At 37.0% G+C, this 15,674-nt stretch overlaps 1 protein-coding gene across 1 annotated transcript; it reads left to right on the top strand.

Annotated features, from left to right (window-relative positions):
* Positions 1–4,326: 4,326 nt before the first annotated feature.
* Positions 4,327–7,857, top strand: LOC140831330 (uncharacterized). The gene is made up of 5 exons (XM_073195083.1): positions 4,327–5,416; positions 5,469–6,341; positions 6,536–6,685; positions 6,740–6,850; positions 7,481–7,857. Exons 1-5 carry the CDS (start codon positions 4,327–4,329, stop codon positions 7,855–7,857), a joined length of 2,601 nt encoding a protein of 866 aa, XP_073051184.1.
* Positions 7,858–15,674: the final 7,817 nt, after the last annotated feature.

Below are 15,674 nucleotides of genomic sequence, written 5' to 3'. Positions count from 1 at the left end.
TAGGTATGTACACTACAACTTGCAAAGTTTTTGAAGTTCTCAGTGATCATTCTCCAAATGGAAGAGCTAAGGCCGAAGTTCGGGGGATTTACAGAAACATGGCAAGCTTTGAATTTGTGTTTATTTTGCACTTAATGCATAAAATTATGAGAACAACAGATACTCTTTGTCAAATTCTTCAAAGAAAATCTCAAGACATTTTGACTGCTACCACATTTGTCACTACTACCAAAACTTGCCTTCAAGAATTTAGAGAATGTGGGTAGAATGAATTTCTTCAGGAAGTTAAAGTTTTTTGCTCAAGAAATGAAATTGATGTGCCTGATCTTGATTGTCTATATAAGATTGGACGTTCCTGTCGGCAAACTACAATAGAACATCATTACAACTTTGATGTTTTTAATGCAGCAATAGATTTCATTTTGATGGAGTTAAATACTCGATTCAATGAGTCATCGGTGGAACTTCTTTCTCTTAGTACAGCTTTAGAACCTAAAAATTCATTTGACTCATTTAACAGTGATGATATTTGCAAGCTTGCGAAGAAGTTTTATCCTGGAGATTTCACAGATCAAGAAATTGTTGCTTTGGAGTATGAATTGATACATTATAAACTTGATGTGATGCAGAATTTAAAGGTTTCTACACTTGTTGAGTTGTGTCAGCAATTGACCGAAAGTGGACGGTCAAGTGTTTATGTTATGTTGACTAGATTGATTCATCTTGTTTTCACATTACCTATGTCTACTGCCACTACTGAGCGGGCTTTTTCAGCAATGAAGAATGTGAAGACGGCACTTCGCAATAAAATGGAGGATGACTTTCTTGCCGATTGTTTGACACTCTATATTGAACGAGATTTAGCTAAACATATTGATGTAAATTCTATTATTGATGAATTTTATGTTTTAAAATCTCGTAGGGCACAACTTCGTTGTACGATATAATGTAAATTTTTTTTTAATAATATATAACTTATCATATTGAGTTCAAGCCCCCCCAACTTTTATTCCTGGATCCGTCCCTGGCGACGGTTAATGAATATGCCGTCGCTATGATTCTATATATACCGAGGAGGTTCGCGAATATTATTCTCACTCGATTTTCGCCTATCGGTAGTAAACGAATCTCTATAAATTTTTCGAAGTTTCGGTTTTGAATTTTGTACTAACTATTTCGTATTTATTTTGTAGATTTACTACTCGGTGTGATTTGTCATCGCGCAACATCAGGTTTTATAGCTTGTTTTTTACAGAAAATTTAATACATGATTTTAATTTTTGCGTAGTAGTTTGTTTGTTTGTGTAAATTTAATACATTATTTTTGCGTAAATTTAATAATTTCGTGCACATCAGGTTCGATTTTCAGGAAACACCGTCGCTATATTAAGCGACGGTTTTTTTCAAAAACCGCCGATTAATATAGCGACGGTTTTTGGTAAACCGTCGCTTATTATAGCGACGGTTAGTTATAAACCGTCGCTTAATATAGCGACGGTGTTTTATAAACTGTCACTTAATATAGCGACGGTCTTGTTCAATAAAACCGTCGCTATCACAAGCGACGGTTTGTAAACCGTCGTTTTATGAATGCGACGGTGACTTTTGTTACGGATGACCAAACCGTCGTTAAAACCGTCGCTAATTTTTATTTTTTTTATTGCAATCACGCATATGGGAATTACGAGAGTTTGATTGCTTGCTTAATTCTTTTCATGTATTTTGTCTTTTCAGAAATCTGGAATCCGATGAAAAGAATTAAGCAATATATATAATTTTGGGGAAAACGATAATATTCACTTTATGTGCCGACCATTTAATTTTCATTACATAATATAATCTAAGTATAAATTAATCCTACCAACATATTAATTTATTCATTAATGAAGCTATTGCGGACATATCAATTTCAATTGTATGTTCACTCATTCATCAGGGTATACTATTTTTCAGTTGGTAGCCCACCAAATAGTAGTATCAAGAGATCAGATGTCACTACAAGAAATTCTGCATACAACAACGGTATTAGCGAAACCGTTGTCTTTTGGGGGTCAACGACAACGGTTTTTAGGGTCAATGACAACGGTTCTATAAAATCGTTGTCTATGAGCATTTTTTTAGGGTCAATGACAATGGTTCATAAAACCGTTGTCTATTAACGTCTTTTTTTGGACAATCCACAACGGTTTTAAAAAAACCGTTGTCGATTGGCGTGGTTTGTAGACAAACAAAAACGTTGCAATATTTAGCGACGGTTTTTTTAGGGTCAATGACAATGGTTCATAAAACCGTTGTCTATTAACGTTTTTTTTTGGACAATCAACAACGGTTTTAAAAAAACCGTTGTCGATTGACGTGGTTTGTAGACAAACAAAAACGTTGCAATATTTAGCGACGGATTTACTTAAAACCGTCGCTAAATATTAGCGATGGTTTTAAGTAAAACCGGCACATGCTTAAACTTAGCGACGGTATTACGAAACCCGTCGCTAAATTTAGCATCGGGATGTTAAAACTGTTGATAAGTTTAGCAACGACTCAAACCAAAACAGTCGCTAAATTCAAAAATGCGACTGTTTTTGAATTATCGTCGCCAATAGCGACGATGTTTGCAAAAACCGTCGCCAACTTTCTATAAATACCGTCATTTTTCTCCACAACACTTAAAAATTTTCTCACCATTTCATAATATTAAAAAAAAATTCTCTTACACGATTTTACTACTTCACAACACTTAAAATTTTTCTCTCTGATACGATTTTAGTTTCGATTGTTAGTTTTTTTAGATTTATTAAATTATTAAAAGTATTTTTTTATTTTTCTAAACAAATTAGCGACGGAAATCATAGTTACAGACCGTCGTTAAATTTAGTGATTGTCTTAATTATTAACCGTAGTGACTGTTAGCCATCAAGATCGTCGCTAATATATATTATTAACGACGGTTTTCTAAAAAAACTATGGAAAATTCTACCTACTACAACGGATAAAAATCGTTGTCGTTGAACGGACTTTCAACAACACCCTCAGTTACAACAGTTTTAAAAGACTAAAACAACGGATTTTGTATGCCATTTTTGTCGTAGTGTGTTTAATCATTCACTGTTTTTGTTATATCATGTTTGAGCATGCTACACTGGACTTTTGCAGTGTGATTTAACTGATCAACATGATTTACATGTTATTGTGTTGACATTTTTTGTGGATGCATTGCAAATTAAGATAGGTTTAAATACAGAAGAAGAAGTCATTAGTTTCGAACCCCACTAGTCGGGTGTGATGTTTAGTTAGTTAAGTTAGATTTAGTTAAATCATCTTGTATCAAAAAAAAAAAAAAAAAACCAACCTCGATCCTTGAGTTATATATGTACTTGTATCAATAAATAAAGTAAAATAAAAACATTTTATAGTGTAATTAAAAATTATATATATATATATATATGTCGGCTTCAAAAAAAATTATATATGAAAGGAATTTTATTCCTTGATTTATTCCTTAATATATTTTCCTTATCAATTACTTTCCTTTTGATAATATTCGTAGTATTTTTGCCTTTCTGGAGTATGATTTCGTGTGGATTCAAAAGACTCAAGATATTATCTATAAGATATATTATGCTTATTTTCAATAGAGTTTGTTTCCTAATGAAATTGGTTTTCCATGTTTAATAGGAAAAAGGATGAAGTGGGTATAAATAAGAGGAGACGATATTGAACTCGGGCTGGTGATTTTTGGGAGTCAGAGACGAATTGATACGCAGAGACGGTTTCCGAGAATAGCAAATCTCGTGTCGTTGAAAGCTTGTTGCTGTGAAGTGCTGACAACATCTGAAGACAACACCTAATCACTGTTTTGATTAGAGTGTTGAGTTTTGAAGATCTTTCACTTCTCAGTTGATGCATCTCATATTGTTTTGATTATACGGTTTGTTAGAGGTTTAGGATGCAATTTGTTACTCACCGTGTTAAGGGAGTTGTTTTATTCTTTCACTAGTATTGGTTTTTGTAAACTTACAAGTTTTTCTAGTGAATTATTTTGCCCTAAGGCACCGCACAAGTATTTTATACTTGTGCATAATTAACTGACTCGTCTCTCGTATTACTATTGTTCCAGTTACATGTTAGTGTGTTAAAAGTATAATTTCCGCTGCATGTTGTCGTGGGTGTTACAACACCTACGAACAACACCTACATTCTGATACACACAACATTCACCCTCGTCACGTTCACACTGTGGAAACTCAACTTTCAATTGGTATCAGAGCTTCCACTTGACGTTACTAAGTGAGATCCTGTTTTGTTTTGTTTTCAGAGTGAAAAGGAATTATGGAAGGATCAACAAATACTGTTTTTAGGCCTCCCGTGTTGGATGGATCAAACTATGCACTGTGGAAAGTTAAGATGAGGGTTTTTATTAAATCCATTGATGAAAGAGCTTGGCAACGTGTACTTGATGGTTGGAGTCCACCGAAACTCGAGGATGCTGATGGAGACACACGGCTCAAACCTGAAAGTGCATGGACTGTCGATGAAGTGCAATCTTCAAACTACAATTCCAAGGCTCTCAATGCTATATTTTCATCTGTTGACACAAGGATGTTTAATTTAATCACCACCCATGTATGCGCCAAAGATGCTTGGGAGATACTCCAGAAACACTGTGAAGGATCTGCAAGTGTGCGAAAAACTAGGCTAAGAATGGTGACATCAAAGTTCGAAAGTTTGAGAATGGAGGACAAGGAGTCCATTCTTGAGTATGACTGCCGGTTGAGACAACTCTCAAATGAATCACATGGCCTAGGAGATCCCATACCAAACGAAAGATTGGTAAACAAGGTTCTGAGATCTCTTCCTGAGAGATTCAATGTCAAAGTTTGCGCCATTGAGGAATCTAAAGACACTTCAAACATCAACCTGGATGAACTCATGAGTTCTCTAAGAACTTTTGAAATGAATCTTGATCTGCAGAAAAAGGATAAAGGGAAGACAATAGCCCTTGAAGCCTCAACCGAATCATATGATGAAATTCTTCAACTATCCAAAGAAGTGGATAAGTCTGATTTAGGTGAAGAATCGATCTCTCTGTTTACTAAGAAATTTGGTGATTACTTGAAGACCATGAGAGAAAAGAAGAGAATTGGGCAAAAATCTGAGCTGCCCAATAACACCATTTTTACAAAAGTTCAAAAGTTTACTCCTATGAAAGGACAGGTTCGACCAAAAACCGAAGTGCAAGTTCAATCTAATGTCAGAAACCTGGACTCAGTGCAATGTAGAGAGTGTTCGGGATATGGACACTATGCCAATGAGTGTGCCAATCGTCTTAGGAAAAACAAAGGCATGACTGTCACCCTGAGTGATGAAGAATCTGAAGATGATCAAGGATCAAATGAATCTGAACACATCATTATCTACTGTGATCAAGGAGAAACGCTCAATGCAAATCAATCCGTTGGGTGTTGCCACAGGTGTTGCAATACCTGGTCGCAACACCGCTTCGAATCCTGTATGCCTTAATTCGACAGTCCTTGGGGAGTCAAGTCAGTCCGAAACACAAGAGGTTGATGATGATGAAGTCACCCTAGAAAGTGTGCAGTCAATGTACGAAGAACTGTATGAAGACTGGATCAGAAGAACAAAAGGAAATGCAATTCTCTCCAAAGAGAACGTTGAGCTGAAGTCTCAAATATCACGACTTGAAGTAATCCTGAGCAAGAAAGATCTGGAATTATGCAAAGTCAAGGAAGAACTGAGAGAAGCAACTCAGGTACTTGCCAAGATGAATTCAAGTTCATCCAAGCTTGACTCACTTTTGATGATTGGACAGAATGATAAGGCTGGACTTGGTTATTCGAATAGTCTGTTCGAAACTGGAGAATCTTCCAATGCAAAGGAAAAACCAACTGTTTTTGTGAAAGGAAGTGTTGAAACCCCCAATACCACACATACTGAAAAGAGTGCACCATCAAAAGTGCGAATGTCTATCAAGAAGTCTAAATCCAGAAAACGCCACTTTATCTGCCACTACTGTTTCAGACCTGGACACATCAAACCCTACTGTTTTAAACTGAGAGAGGATTACAAGAGATGGGAATCTGAACAGGTGTCGTCACAGGTGTTGTACAACACCCGGCGCAACACTGCCAACAGAAAACCGATGGTAAAAAAGGTTTGGGTACCAAAGGCACAGATTCAATGCTCTGTTATTTATACTTCATTAAAGACTAGCATTGCAGGAATATGGTACTTTGACAGTGGCTGCTCGCGCCACATGACAGGTTCTAAAGACCACTTGATTGACTTTGTTGAACTAAGGAGTGGTCATGTGACATATGGTGGTGGTGCTAAAGGAAGAATTGCTGGAAAGGAACCTTGAATGTTGATGGATTGCCTAATCTACACAATGTGCTCTATGTCGAAGGGCTTAACTCAAACTTAATAAGCATAAGTCAACTTTGTGACGACGGTTTGCATGTTAAGTTTGATAAAGACAATTGTGAAGTGTTTGATAAGACTAATACTCGCATTTTGACAGGTACTAGGTCTGTTGATAATTGCTATCAACTTGGAGAAGACATAGTGAGCAATCATTCAAAGGTGAGCGAATTAAACATGTGGCATCAAAAATTAGGACATGCAAACTTCAAGACATTAAAGAATCTTGGTAAGTACGATGCTGTGAGAGGTATGCCTAATTTATCCTCTGGAATTCCGTATGTTTGTGGTGCATGTCAAAAAGGTAAGCAAACACGTGTTCCCCACCAAGTGTTGCAACACTTTGGGACAACACGGTGTCTTGAGCTCTTGCACATGGATCCTATGGGTCCAATGGAAGTGGAAAGTCTTGGAGGTAAGAAGTATTCATGTGTTTGTGTGGATGATTTCTCTCGCTTTACTTGGGTAAGATTTCTTAGAGAAAAATCCGATACATTTGATGCTTTCAAGAAATTACATGCTAAGATTACTAATCTACATAATCTGAGGGTTGGTAAGATAAGGACCGATCATGGTAAAGAATTTGAAAACTCACACTTTGTATCATTTTGTGAAAAGAGAGGGATAACTCATGAATTTTCGGCCCCTAAGACTCCTCAACAGAACGGAATAGCCGAAAGGAAGAATAGAACACTGCAAGAAATGGCTAGGGTCATGTTAAGTTCTAAGAATATTTCAAAGAGATTTTGGGCCGAGGCCTTGAACACAGCATGTCATATTTCAAATCGTGTGTACTTAAGGAGTGGTTCTACTATGACATCCTATGAAATCATCATGGGAAAGAGGCCAAACCTCAAGTATTTTCATGTCTTTGGGTGTGTATGTTATGTTTTGAATGATCGAGAACATCTTGCAAAATTTGACTCTAAAAGTGACAAATGTTTATTTCTTGGTTATTCATCCAATAGTTGTGCATATCGCATGTATAATCTGAGAACAAGAACGACTATGGAATCTATTAACGTTGTGTTTGACGATCTTGCAGATCTAACAGGAAAAACAATCGAGGATCAAGTTGATGGGCTCCTGAATACAAGTGAGACACTGCCTAACACAGATGTTGGACCCGGTGTTGTAACACCTGAGACAACACCTGCATTGACAGAATCAAATGATGAACCAGAAGAGAATACTGAAAATGATGATGGTATAACCGATGATGGGATTGACATTCCCACCAAGATTCAGAAAAATCATCCATCATCTCAGATCATTGGAGAAACATTTGAAGGAATGCAAACTAGAAGAAAGGAGAAGGTAGACTATCGGAAATTGATGGGACTAGTATGCATGACTTCCGTGTACTCTCAAGTAAGCCACTCTTGTTTTGTTTCACTCGTTGAACCCAAAAATATAAGTTAAGCCTTAAAAGATGAATTTTGGGTTGATGCGATGCATGAGGAACTTGAACAATTTGTTAGGAATGATGTGTGGGATTTGGTCCCCAGACCCGACAATGTGAATGTTATTGGAACAAAATGGATTTTTAAAAACAAACCTGATGAATCTGGAATTGTTGTAAGAAATAAAGCTAGGCTAGTTGCTCAAGGGTATACTCAAATTGAAGGAATTGATTTTGATGAGACATTTGCCCCTGTTGCTCGAATTGAATCAGTCCGACTGTTGCTTGCTATTGTGTGTCACATGGACATAAAATTATATCAAATGGATGTGAAAAGTGCATTTTTGAATGGCATTTTGAAAGAAGAAGCGTATGTAAACCAACCTAAAGGATTTGAAGATCCACACCACCCGAACCATGTCTACAAGTTGAAGAAGGCACTGTATGGGCTTAAACAGGCTCCACGGGCATGGTATGGTAAGCTTACGGAATATTTGCTTGACTTGGGCTTCAAACGAGGTGAGGTTGATAAAACCCTTTTTATTAAAAAGTCAAAGCAAGATATACTTGTGTGTCAAATTTATGTGGATGACATAATTTTTGGTGCTTCCTCTCAAAGGCATGTTACTGAGTTTGTTAATTGTATGTCTAACACATTTGAAATGAGCATGGTAGAGGGAATTGAGTTTCTTTCTTGGCCTACAAATTAAACAAATGCATGATGGTATCTTTCTATGTCAATCCAAGTATGCCAAGAATGTGGTAAAGAAATTTGCTGCTGAGAACACTAAACACATGAAAACTCCAATGGGATCGTCTGAAAAATTATCAAAAGATGATGTTGCCGCAGGTGTTGACAACACCCAGTATCGCAGCATCATAGGCAGTCTTCTTTACTTAAGTGCGAGTCGTCCCGACATCATGTTTAGTGTATGTTTGTGTGCTAGATACCAGGCTGATCCTAAAGTCACTCATCTAAAGGCTGTCAAAAGAATTTTGCGATATATATCTGGAACATTTGACTTAGGTCTATGGTACACCAAAGAAACAAACACCAATTTAGTGAGATTTAGTGATGCTGACTGGGCTGGAAACTTAGATGATAGGAAAAGTACCACGGGTGGGTGTTTTTATCTTGGTAACAATTTGGTGTCATGGTATAGCAGAAAGCAAAATTGTGTGTCTTTGTCCACTGCTGAATCTGAATATGTTGCGGCTGCTAGTTGTTGTTCACAACTTTTGTGGATGAATCAAATGATTAACGATTATGGATTCAGCAGTGACACCTTAATTGCATACTGTGACAATTCGAGTGCAATTAACATTTCAAAAAATCCAGTACAACACTCTCGAACGAAACACATTGACATTAGACATCATTTTATTCGAGATTTGGTTGAGAAGGGTATGATTCGAATGGAATTTGTTGGAACTGAGAACCAACTAGCTGATATCTTTACAAAACCATTGGATTTTGAGAAATTCTCCAATCTAAGGAAGTCTCTCAGCTTGTGTACACAATGATCACTCACAGATGTTGTCCTGGGTGTTACAACACCTATGGACAACACCCAGCATGCATGTGCATTTTATTTTTAGGATGCTAGGCATATTTCATTCATTCTGTTTTGTGTTAAGTCTGTACAAAGTGTCGGTTACTGAATGGTGTGCTCTCAGTTGAGAATCAAACTTTCTAACAAAATCCTTTAAGGTGTGGTGTATGCTCAATCGAAGTCACTATGCTACCCGCATATCACATAGTCATGACTGATGTGAAAATGACTTGGAAACTTGGTGAGCAAGAAGGTGAAAAACAGAAAAGGGAAGAAAAATGAAACTAAATGTTTAGAAGAAAATGGAAAAAGCTACCTAGAGGAGTCCAATGAAGACTGTTCTTCTAGAGTGGGAGCTACCACTTCTAAGTCAAACTACAGACGGAAAAAGCTACCTAGAGGAGTCCAACGAAGACCGTTCTTCTAGAGTGGGAGCTACCATATCTGATGTAAACATTCTCAAGAAAGTTTGAGTCAAAACAGTGAGTGTTGCCTAACGGTGTTACCAACACCCACGTACAGACAGACCACAATTTGATCACATGCTTGTGGTGTTTCATTTTTGATCATATTTTAGGCATAAATTTTAAGTTACTCATATCGCTGTTATGTAAATTCATCATGTCCAGTGGGCTATCAGTTCTTGACAAATGAAATTCGAACAAAAACCCCGACCAACCCAATCTTGAAATACATTGCTATCTAACGGTTAGTGGGGTTAATTCGATGTGGCGTTTCACACTGCCTGATTTTTTTTTATGATTACACCGGCTCGGAAAGTTACCGTTGGATGAGCGTAAATTCTGATTTGGAAAGAGGCTGCGGTTACGGGTCAAGAAAATGTTACCGTTGGAGGAATATGCTTAAATACTTAGGAATGGATGATGCACAACTTTACTGACTGATATTTCCTTGCACAGTATAAATTTTTGTCCTGCTCTCATTACTCATTTGTTGCGAAAAGTTATCTCTGTCTTCGGATTTTCTTGTGTCCCTTCAATCCACACTATTTCTTGTGTTCTTTATTCGACAGATGGCTGGGTTCGATCGTCACGACATCAGAAATGAAATGGCTGCAAGTTTGGGGGAAAAATCACCTGACTCAACACCCGCAGCCGAAACCAATGTGGGAGGGATGGCAATGGTCAGTGTACCAGAAGAACCAGTGCCACTGGAAACTATTGCCCCTGGTGAACCCGGGAATGCAATCGACATTGAAAATCCACCAGATTTTGAGGCTGTGAAGAGAGCTTTCCCCCCTGTCCCTATGCATCGCACGTCAAAGAGACAAGCAGGGTTTGACCCTGACTTTGTTCCTACAAAGAAACCAAGGGCATCCACTGTCCCATTTATTCTGGATCCGGATTTCTCATCTGGAGACGACTCCAACGATGAGGATTTTGAGTTGGTGGCTCGCCCCAAACCAACTGTTACTGCAAAGGAAAGTGGTTCTTCTACTGGTGCCCACAAGCAACACCCAGTCACGAACAATCAAGTTGCTTATGAAGAAAGGGTTCCTGATAAGCCTGAAGACGATGAGCAATCACTGGCCGAGTTTCTTGCTCAGCTTAAAGAAGATAAAGCGGCCAAGAGACAAATGGCTCAGGAGGAAGAGCCTGATTCAGAAATGATGAAGGAGTTTGAACAAAACCGGCCTGGCGCTTCTGACGACTCCTCCTCTTCGTCTGTGTCTGATTTTGAGTCAGAGGAACAAGGTAATGATGCATCGGAAGAGACTGACTCTGAAGCCAGCGAATCCTCGGAGAATGCTGATGTTGCTGCTGCTGCACCCGATGTTGAGGAGGATGTTGACAACACCTCCCACAACATTGACTCTGCTGATTATGATCTCAGTAAGTCCTTCTCTCCGAAGTTTTACTCAGAAGAGGCCTTGGCATTGTGGCCCATATTTATTCATCGAGAGTTGATTGAAGAGAAAAACATTGACTTTGATGCGTATGGAAAGCATAATCTGATTGAATTTTTGAAGAGCCGAAGGCTGCTCTCAACTGTCACTGCAGTCATGCCCTACTGTCGCAGAGTGGTACTGGAGTTTATTGCAATCTTTTGAGGAGTGTGGCCGATGAGGACTCGGTGAAATACGGCAGAGTGTTCATTCAGGATCGTATTTACAATTTCTCGCCGACTGTGATCAATGCCTTCTATGACACCCCAGATATTGAAGAAGCTGAAGAGGACTTAGATATTCATGCTGTCACCACTGTGCTTACTGGAGGTGTGGTCAATATTTTCCCTGATCATCCCAAGAAATTGAGTGCTGCAAATCTCACCTCCTTCTTTTCTGTTCTACATAAAACTGCTATTTGGAACTGGACTCCATCAAGCAACACTACCACCGTGACTCGCTCACAGGCCATCATGCTATTTGCTATTGGAACCGGGCGTGCTTTTAACTTTGGGAAGCTGGTTTTTCAGAATACAGTGCAATACGCTCAAGGGGATTTCAAGAAAACCAAGCTCCCTTACCCTTCGCTCATCTATGGCATCCTGGAATCTCAAGGGTTCATTCCGGATATTGATGAAGAGCTCTGCCCTGTTGGCGATTCCCTGAAGATTTCCCCAGCGTACTTCAAAGGCAACAGAAAAGTCGATCTGCCTTGGATGGGTTCGAGTGTTGCTGCAGATGTTGGCCACACTGGTGAAACAACATCTGACCCTCTGCCCGACATTTCTAGTCTGCCCCCGACACCTCCTGCTGGCTATGTTACACTGTCCCTCTCCTACATTCGTGCTCAAATCGCCTATGGTCGACAACAGATTGATAATGCTAGGGCGACCATCGAGCATTATGAAAATCAAGTGGCTGATTATGAGCTTTTGCTAGCGGCAAGTCTCCATTCTGGACAAAAAGGGGGAGTAGACACTGCTGGGACCAGTGGGACAAAAATGGCTGATGAAGACGCAAACAGGAGTGAAGGAAACTGACTGATGTTTCTGTGGCTGTAATTCATAAAATTCTGACATTGGTGTGCCTTAACTGCTTCTGTTATGTTCTTAGTTTCCCCTTGATATTGAACTAATCGATGTTATAATCGGAGTGTTGCAACATCTAACCTACAACATCTAACTTGCAAATTTTAATGGGTTTGTTTTTCAGGGGGAGTCAACAACTGGTTGACTAATCCAGGGGGAGTTACCATTTTTACTGGTTTTGTCCAGAAAGGCAAAAAAGGGGGAGATTGAAAGAAATTTTATTCCTTGATTTATTCCTTGATATATTTTCCTTATCAATTACTTTCCTTTTGATAATATCCGTAGTATTTTTGCCTTTCTGGAGTATGATTTCGTGTTGATTCAAAAGACTCAAGATATTATCTATAAGATATATTATGCTTATTTTCAATAGAGTTTGTTTCCTAATGAAATTGGTTTTCCATGTTTAATAGGAAAAAGGATGAAGTGGGTATAAATAAGAGGAGACGATATTGAACTCGGGCTGGTGATTTTTGGGAGTCAGAGACGAATTGATACGCAGAGACGGTTTCCGAGAATAGCAAATCTCGTGTCGTTGAAAGCTTGTTGCTGTGAAGTTCTGACAACATCTGAAGACAACACCTAATCACTGTTTTGATTAGAGTGTTGAGTTTTGAAGATCTTTCACTTCTCAGTTGATGCATCTCATATTGTTTTGATTATACGGTTTGTTAGAGGTTTAGGATGCAATTTGTTACTCACCGTGTTAAGGGAGTTGTTTTATTCTTTCACTAGTCTTGGTTTTTGTAAACTTACAAGTTTTTCTAGTGAATTATTTTGCCCTAAGGCACCGCACAAGTATTTTATACTTGTGCATAATTAACTGACTCGTCTCTCGTATTACTATTGTTCCAGTTACATGTTAGTGTGTTAAAAGTATAATTTCCGCTGCATGTTGTCGTGGGTGTTACAACACCTACGAACAACACCTACATTCTGATACACACAACATTCACCCTCGTCACGTTCACACTGTGGAAACTCAACTTTCAATATATATTTCTCCACAGTAGAAAAAAATTTATATAATAGGGGAAAGAACAAGAATATGTTTGTATTGTTAGCTAAATAGATAATAATATAAGCAAACTTACAAATATAAAACTACAACAGGAATAAATATGTTGTTTACAATATGAGTATCATGTATTGAAAAACAATAGGACATCCATACGAAAAGCCAAAAGTTGTCATCAATAGGGCAGCCGAAATACTAACAGCCAGGCAGATGGAGCACCAATAGTCAGGACGTGTGAAAGATCTCAAGGTAATATGAAAGGTCTCTTCCGAGAAAAAAAAAATCCAAAAGGAGGCATGGACTAGATAGGCGATTTCTGTCTTGAACGGTCCGGCATTCGACACACTCAAGTTGCGCTCGTACGCTTGCACACAAGTCAAGTCTTTTTCAGTTCGAATTTGCCCCATGATTTAGGCCAACTGCGTCGGCGTAAGCGAGAGAGAGTCTCTTCACCAATCATTCTTACACTTTCATAAAGTATAACAAAATACATGTTCACATATACCACTTTATTTTTCATATGTGAGACAAACCCATCATCCCTTGATTTTCATTCACACATAAGGAAAACCTATTAACACACACAACCCTATATATATATATATATATATATATATATATATATATATATATATATATATATATATATATATATATATATATAATCCAACATATCGCATTCACAATTTCAACAGTACTTTTATCTTTGAGCATTTCAGTTTTATATTTTAATTTATACATCTTTTAAACTTTAATAAAAGGAATGTTTGGAGATGGAGTAGCTGGATAAGCTCATGGATCAAACACGGCATATTAATTACATTTGATTTCGAATATAATTATTGTTCTTTAATAAAAAAAATTCCATCATCGTCCTCAAAAAAGTTATACACTATTAATGTAATTAATATGCTGTGTTTTAAAATACGTTATACAACGTTAGAATAACTAAATGAATCTCAAATTGGTACACCAGCAAATTAATTTTTATATCACATGAAATCTAACGTAAAAGAAAACATCTTAATATTCAAAACTTTAAACTCTGTCTCCACCCCTTAAAAATATTTAAAAAAAGACAAAAATATCTTATTTGTCGTTATAGGTGATAAATTGAAATGATTGATTTCATGGGCCAAAAATGGTATCAGAGCAGATAAAATTATTTCAAACATATAAATTTATTATTACTGAACAATATTTGTAATTACATCTTGAACACAAGATATCGTTGGATCTACGTGTGGGCATGTAAATTTTAATATTCACTAAATATAATTAAATTATGATTAATTATTACAGATCCAGTCAACAATAAATGTTCCCATTGAAATTTTTTCATGAGTGTCCCAAATAGAATATTTGTTTAATAAAATTGACTCGTGAGATAGTCTTACATGAATTTGTATGTTCTTTATTTTATTATTTATTATTATTATTTGTTAAAATTCGTCGTCTTTGTTTTGCATGATTCGCCTCTAATATAATTTATTTCTAATTATTTATATCAAGTATTTTGCATCCATGCTGGGTGTGTGCATTTATCAAAATCACCTTCTTCTTTTTTCTTTTGCATGCATTCATTTCTAAATTATTTAGGTATAAAACATCAAAGAAGGTTTAGTCGGAATGTCTTGGCAAAAATACTTTGTTCTGTAGCAAAATAATAGGCTGTCGGTAAAAAGAAATGCTTCGAATCATTGCTATTTGACGAAATTGGCTTATTCGTAAAAAAAACCTTGTTCTTTGTTTCATTAAGCTAATGATTTTGATTTGAGACTATCAGATCTTGGACTTCAAAGTCGAAGGATTGAATTTTGTAATAATGTTACCCAAAATTTAACATGTTTATGTTGTTTGAGATTTGAGTGTGAAATGAATATTTTATTCTTTTACTATTTTGATAAACTGCTATTATCAATTTAAGATTTTGTTTTTCTAGATTACGAGATCTTGCTTGATTTATTTCTATATTATAAGATCTTGATTGATTTATATGATTTGTTTTTAATATAATTTTAATCTCCAAGATATTTTATTCTTGTTAAAAAGAGCTTTATATCTAATAAAAATCTTGTTTCCATATTTCTATGACTCTTTTATGAAAGTATTTCTAGTTCAAGCATGGGATATATATACATAGATGGTGGACGGCCACAGCATGTGGTAGAGAGAGATAGTTTTAAAGAGAGAAGAGGTTTTCGTATGAGTCTTTTGGTGCGACTCTTTCATGAGGTCGGCAGAGGAGCGTATACATAGAAAAAAAATACGA

The sequence above is a fragment of the Primulina eburnea genome, chromosome 5 (assembly GCF_022965805.1).
Source record: "Primulina eburnea isolate SZY01 chromosome 5, ASM2296580v1, whole genome shotgun sequence".
NCBI lineage: Eukaryota > Viridiplantae > Streptophyta > Magnoliopsida > Lamiales > Gesneriaceae > Primulina > Primulina eburnea.
The sequence above is the reverse complement of the archived record's forward strand: the minus strand, read 5'-3'. Positions and strand labels throughout refer to the sequence as shown.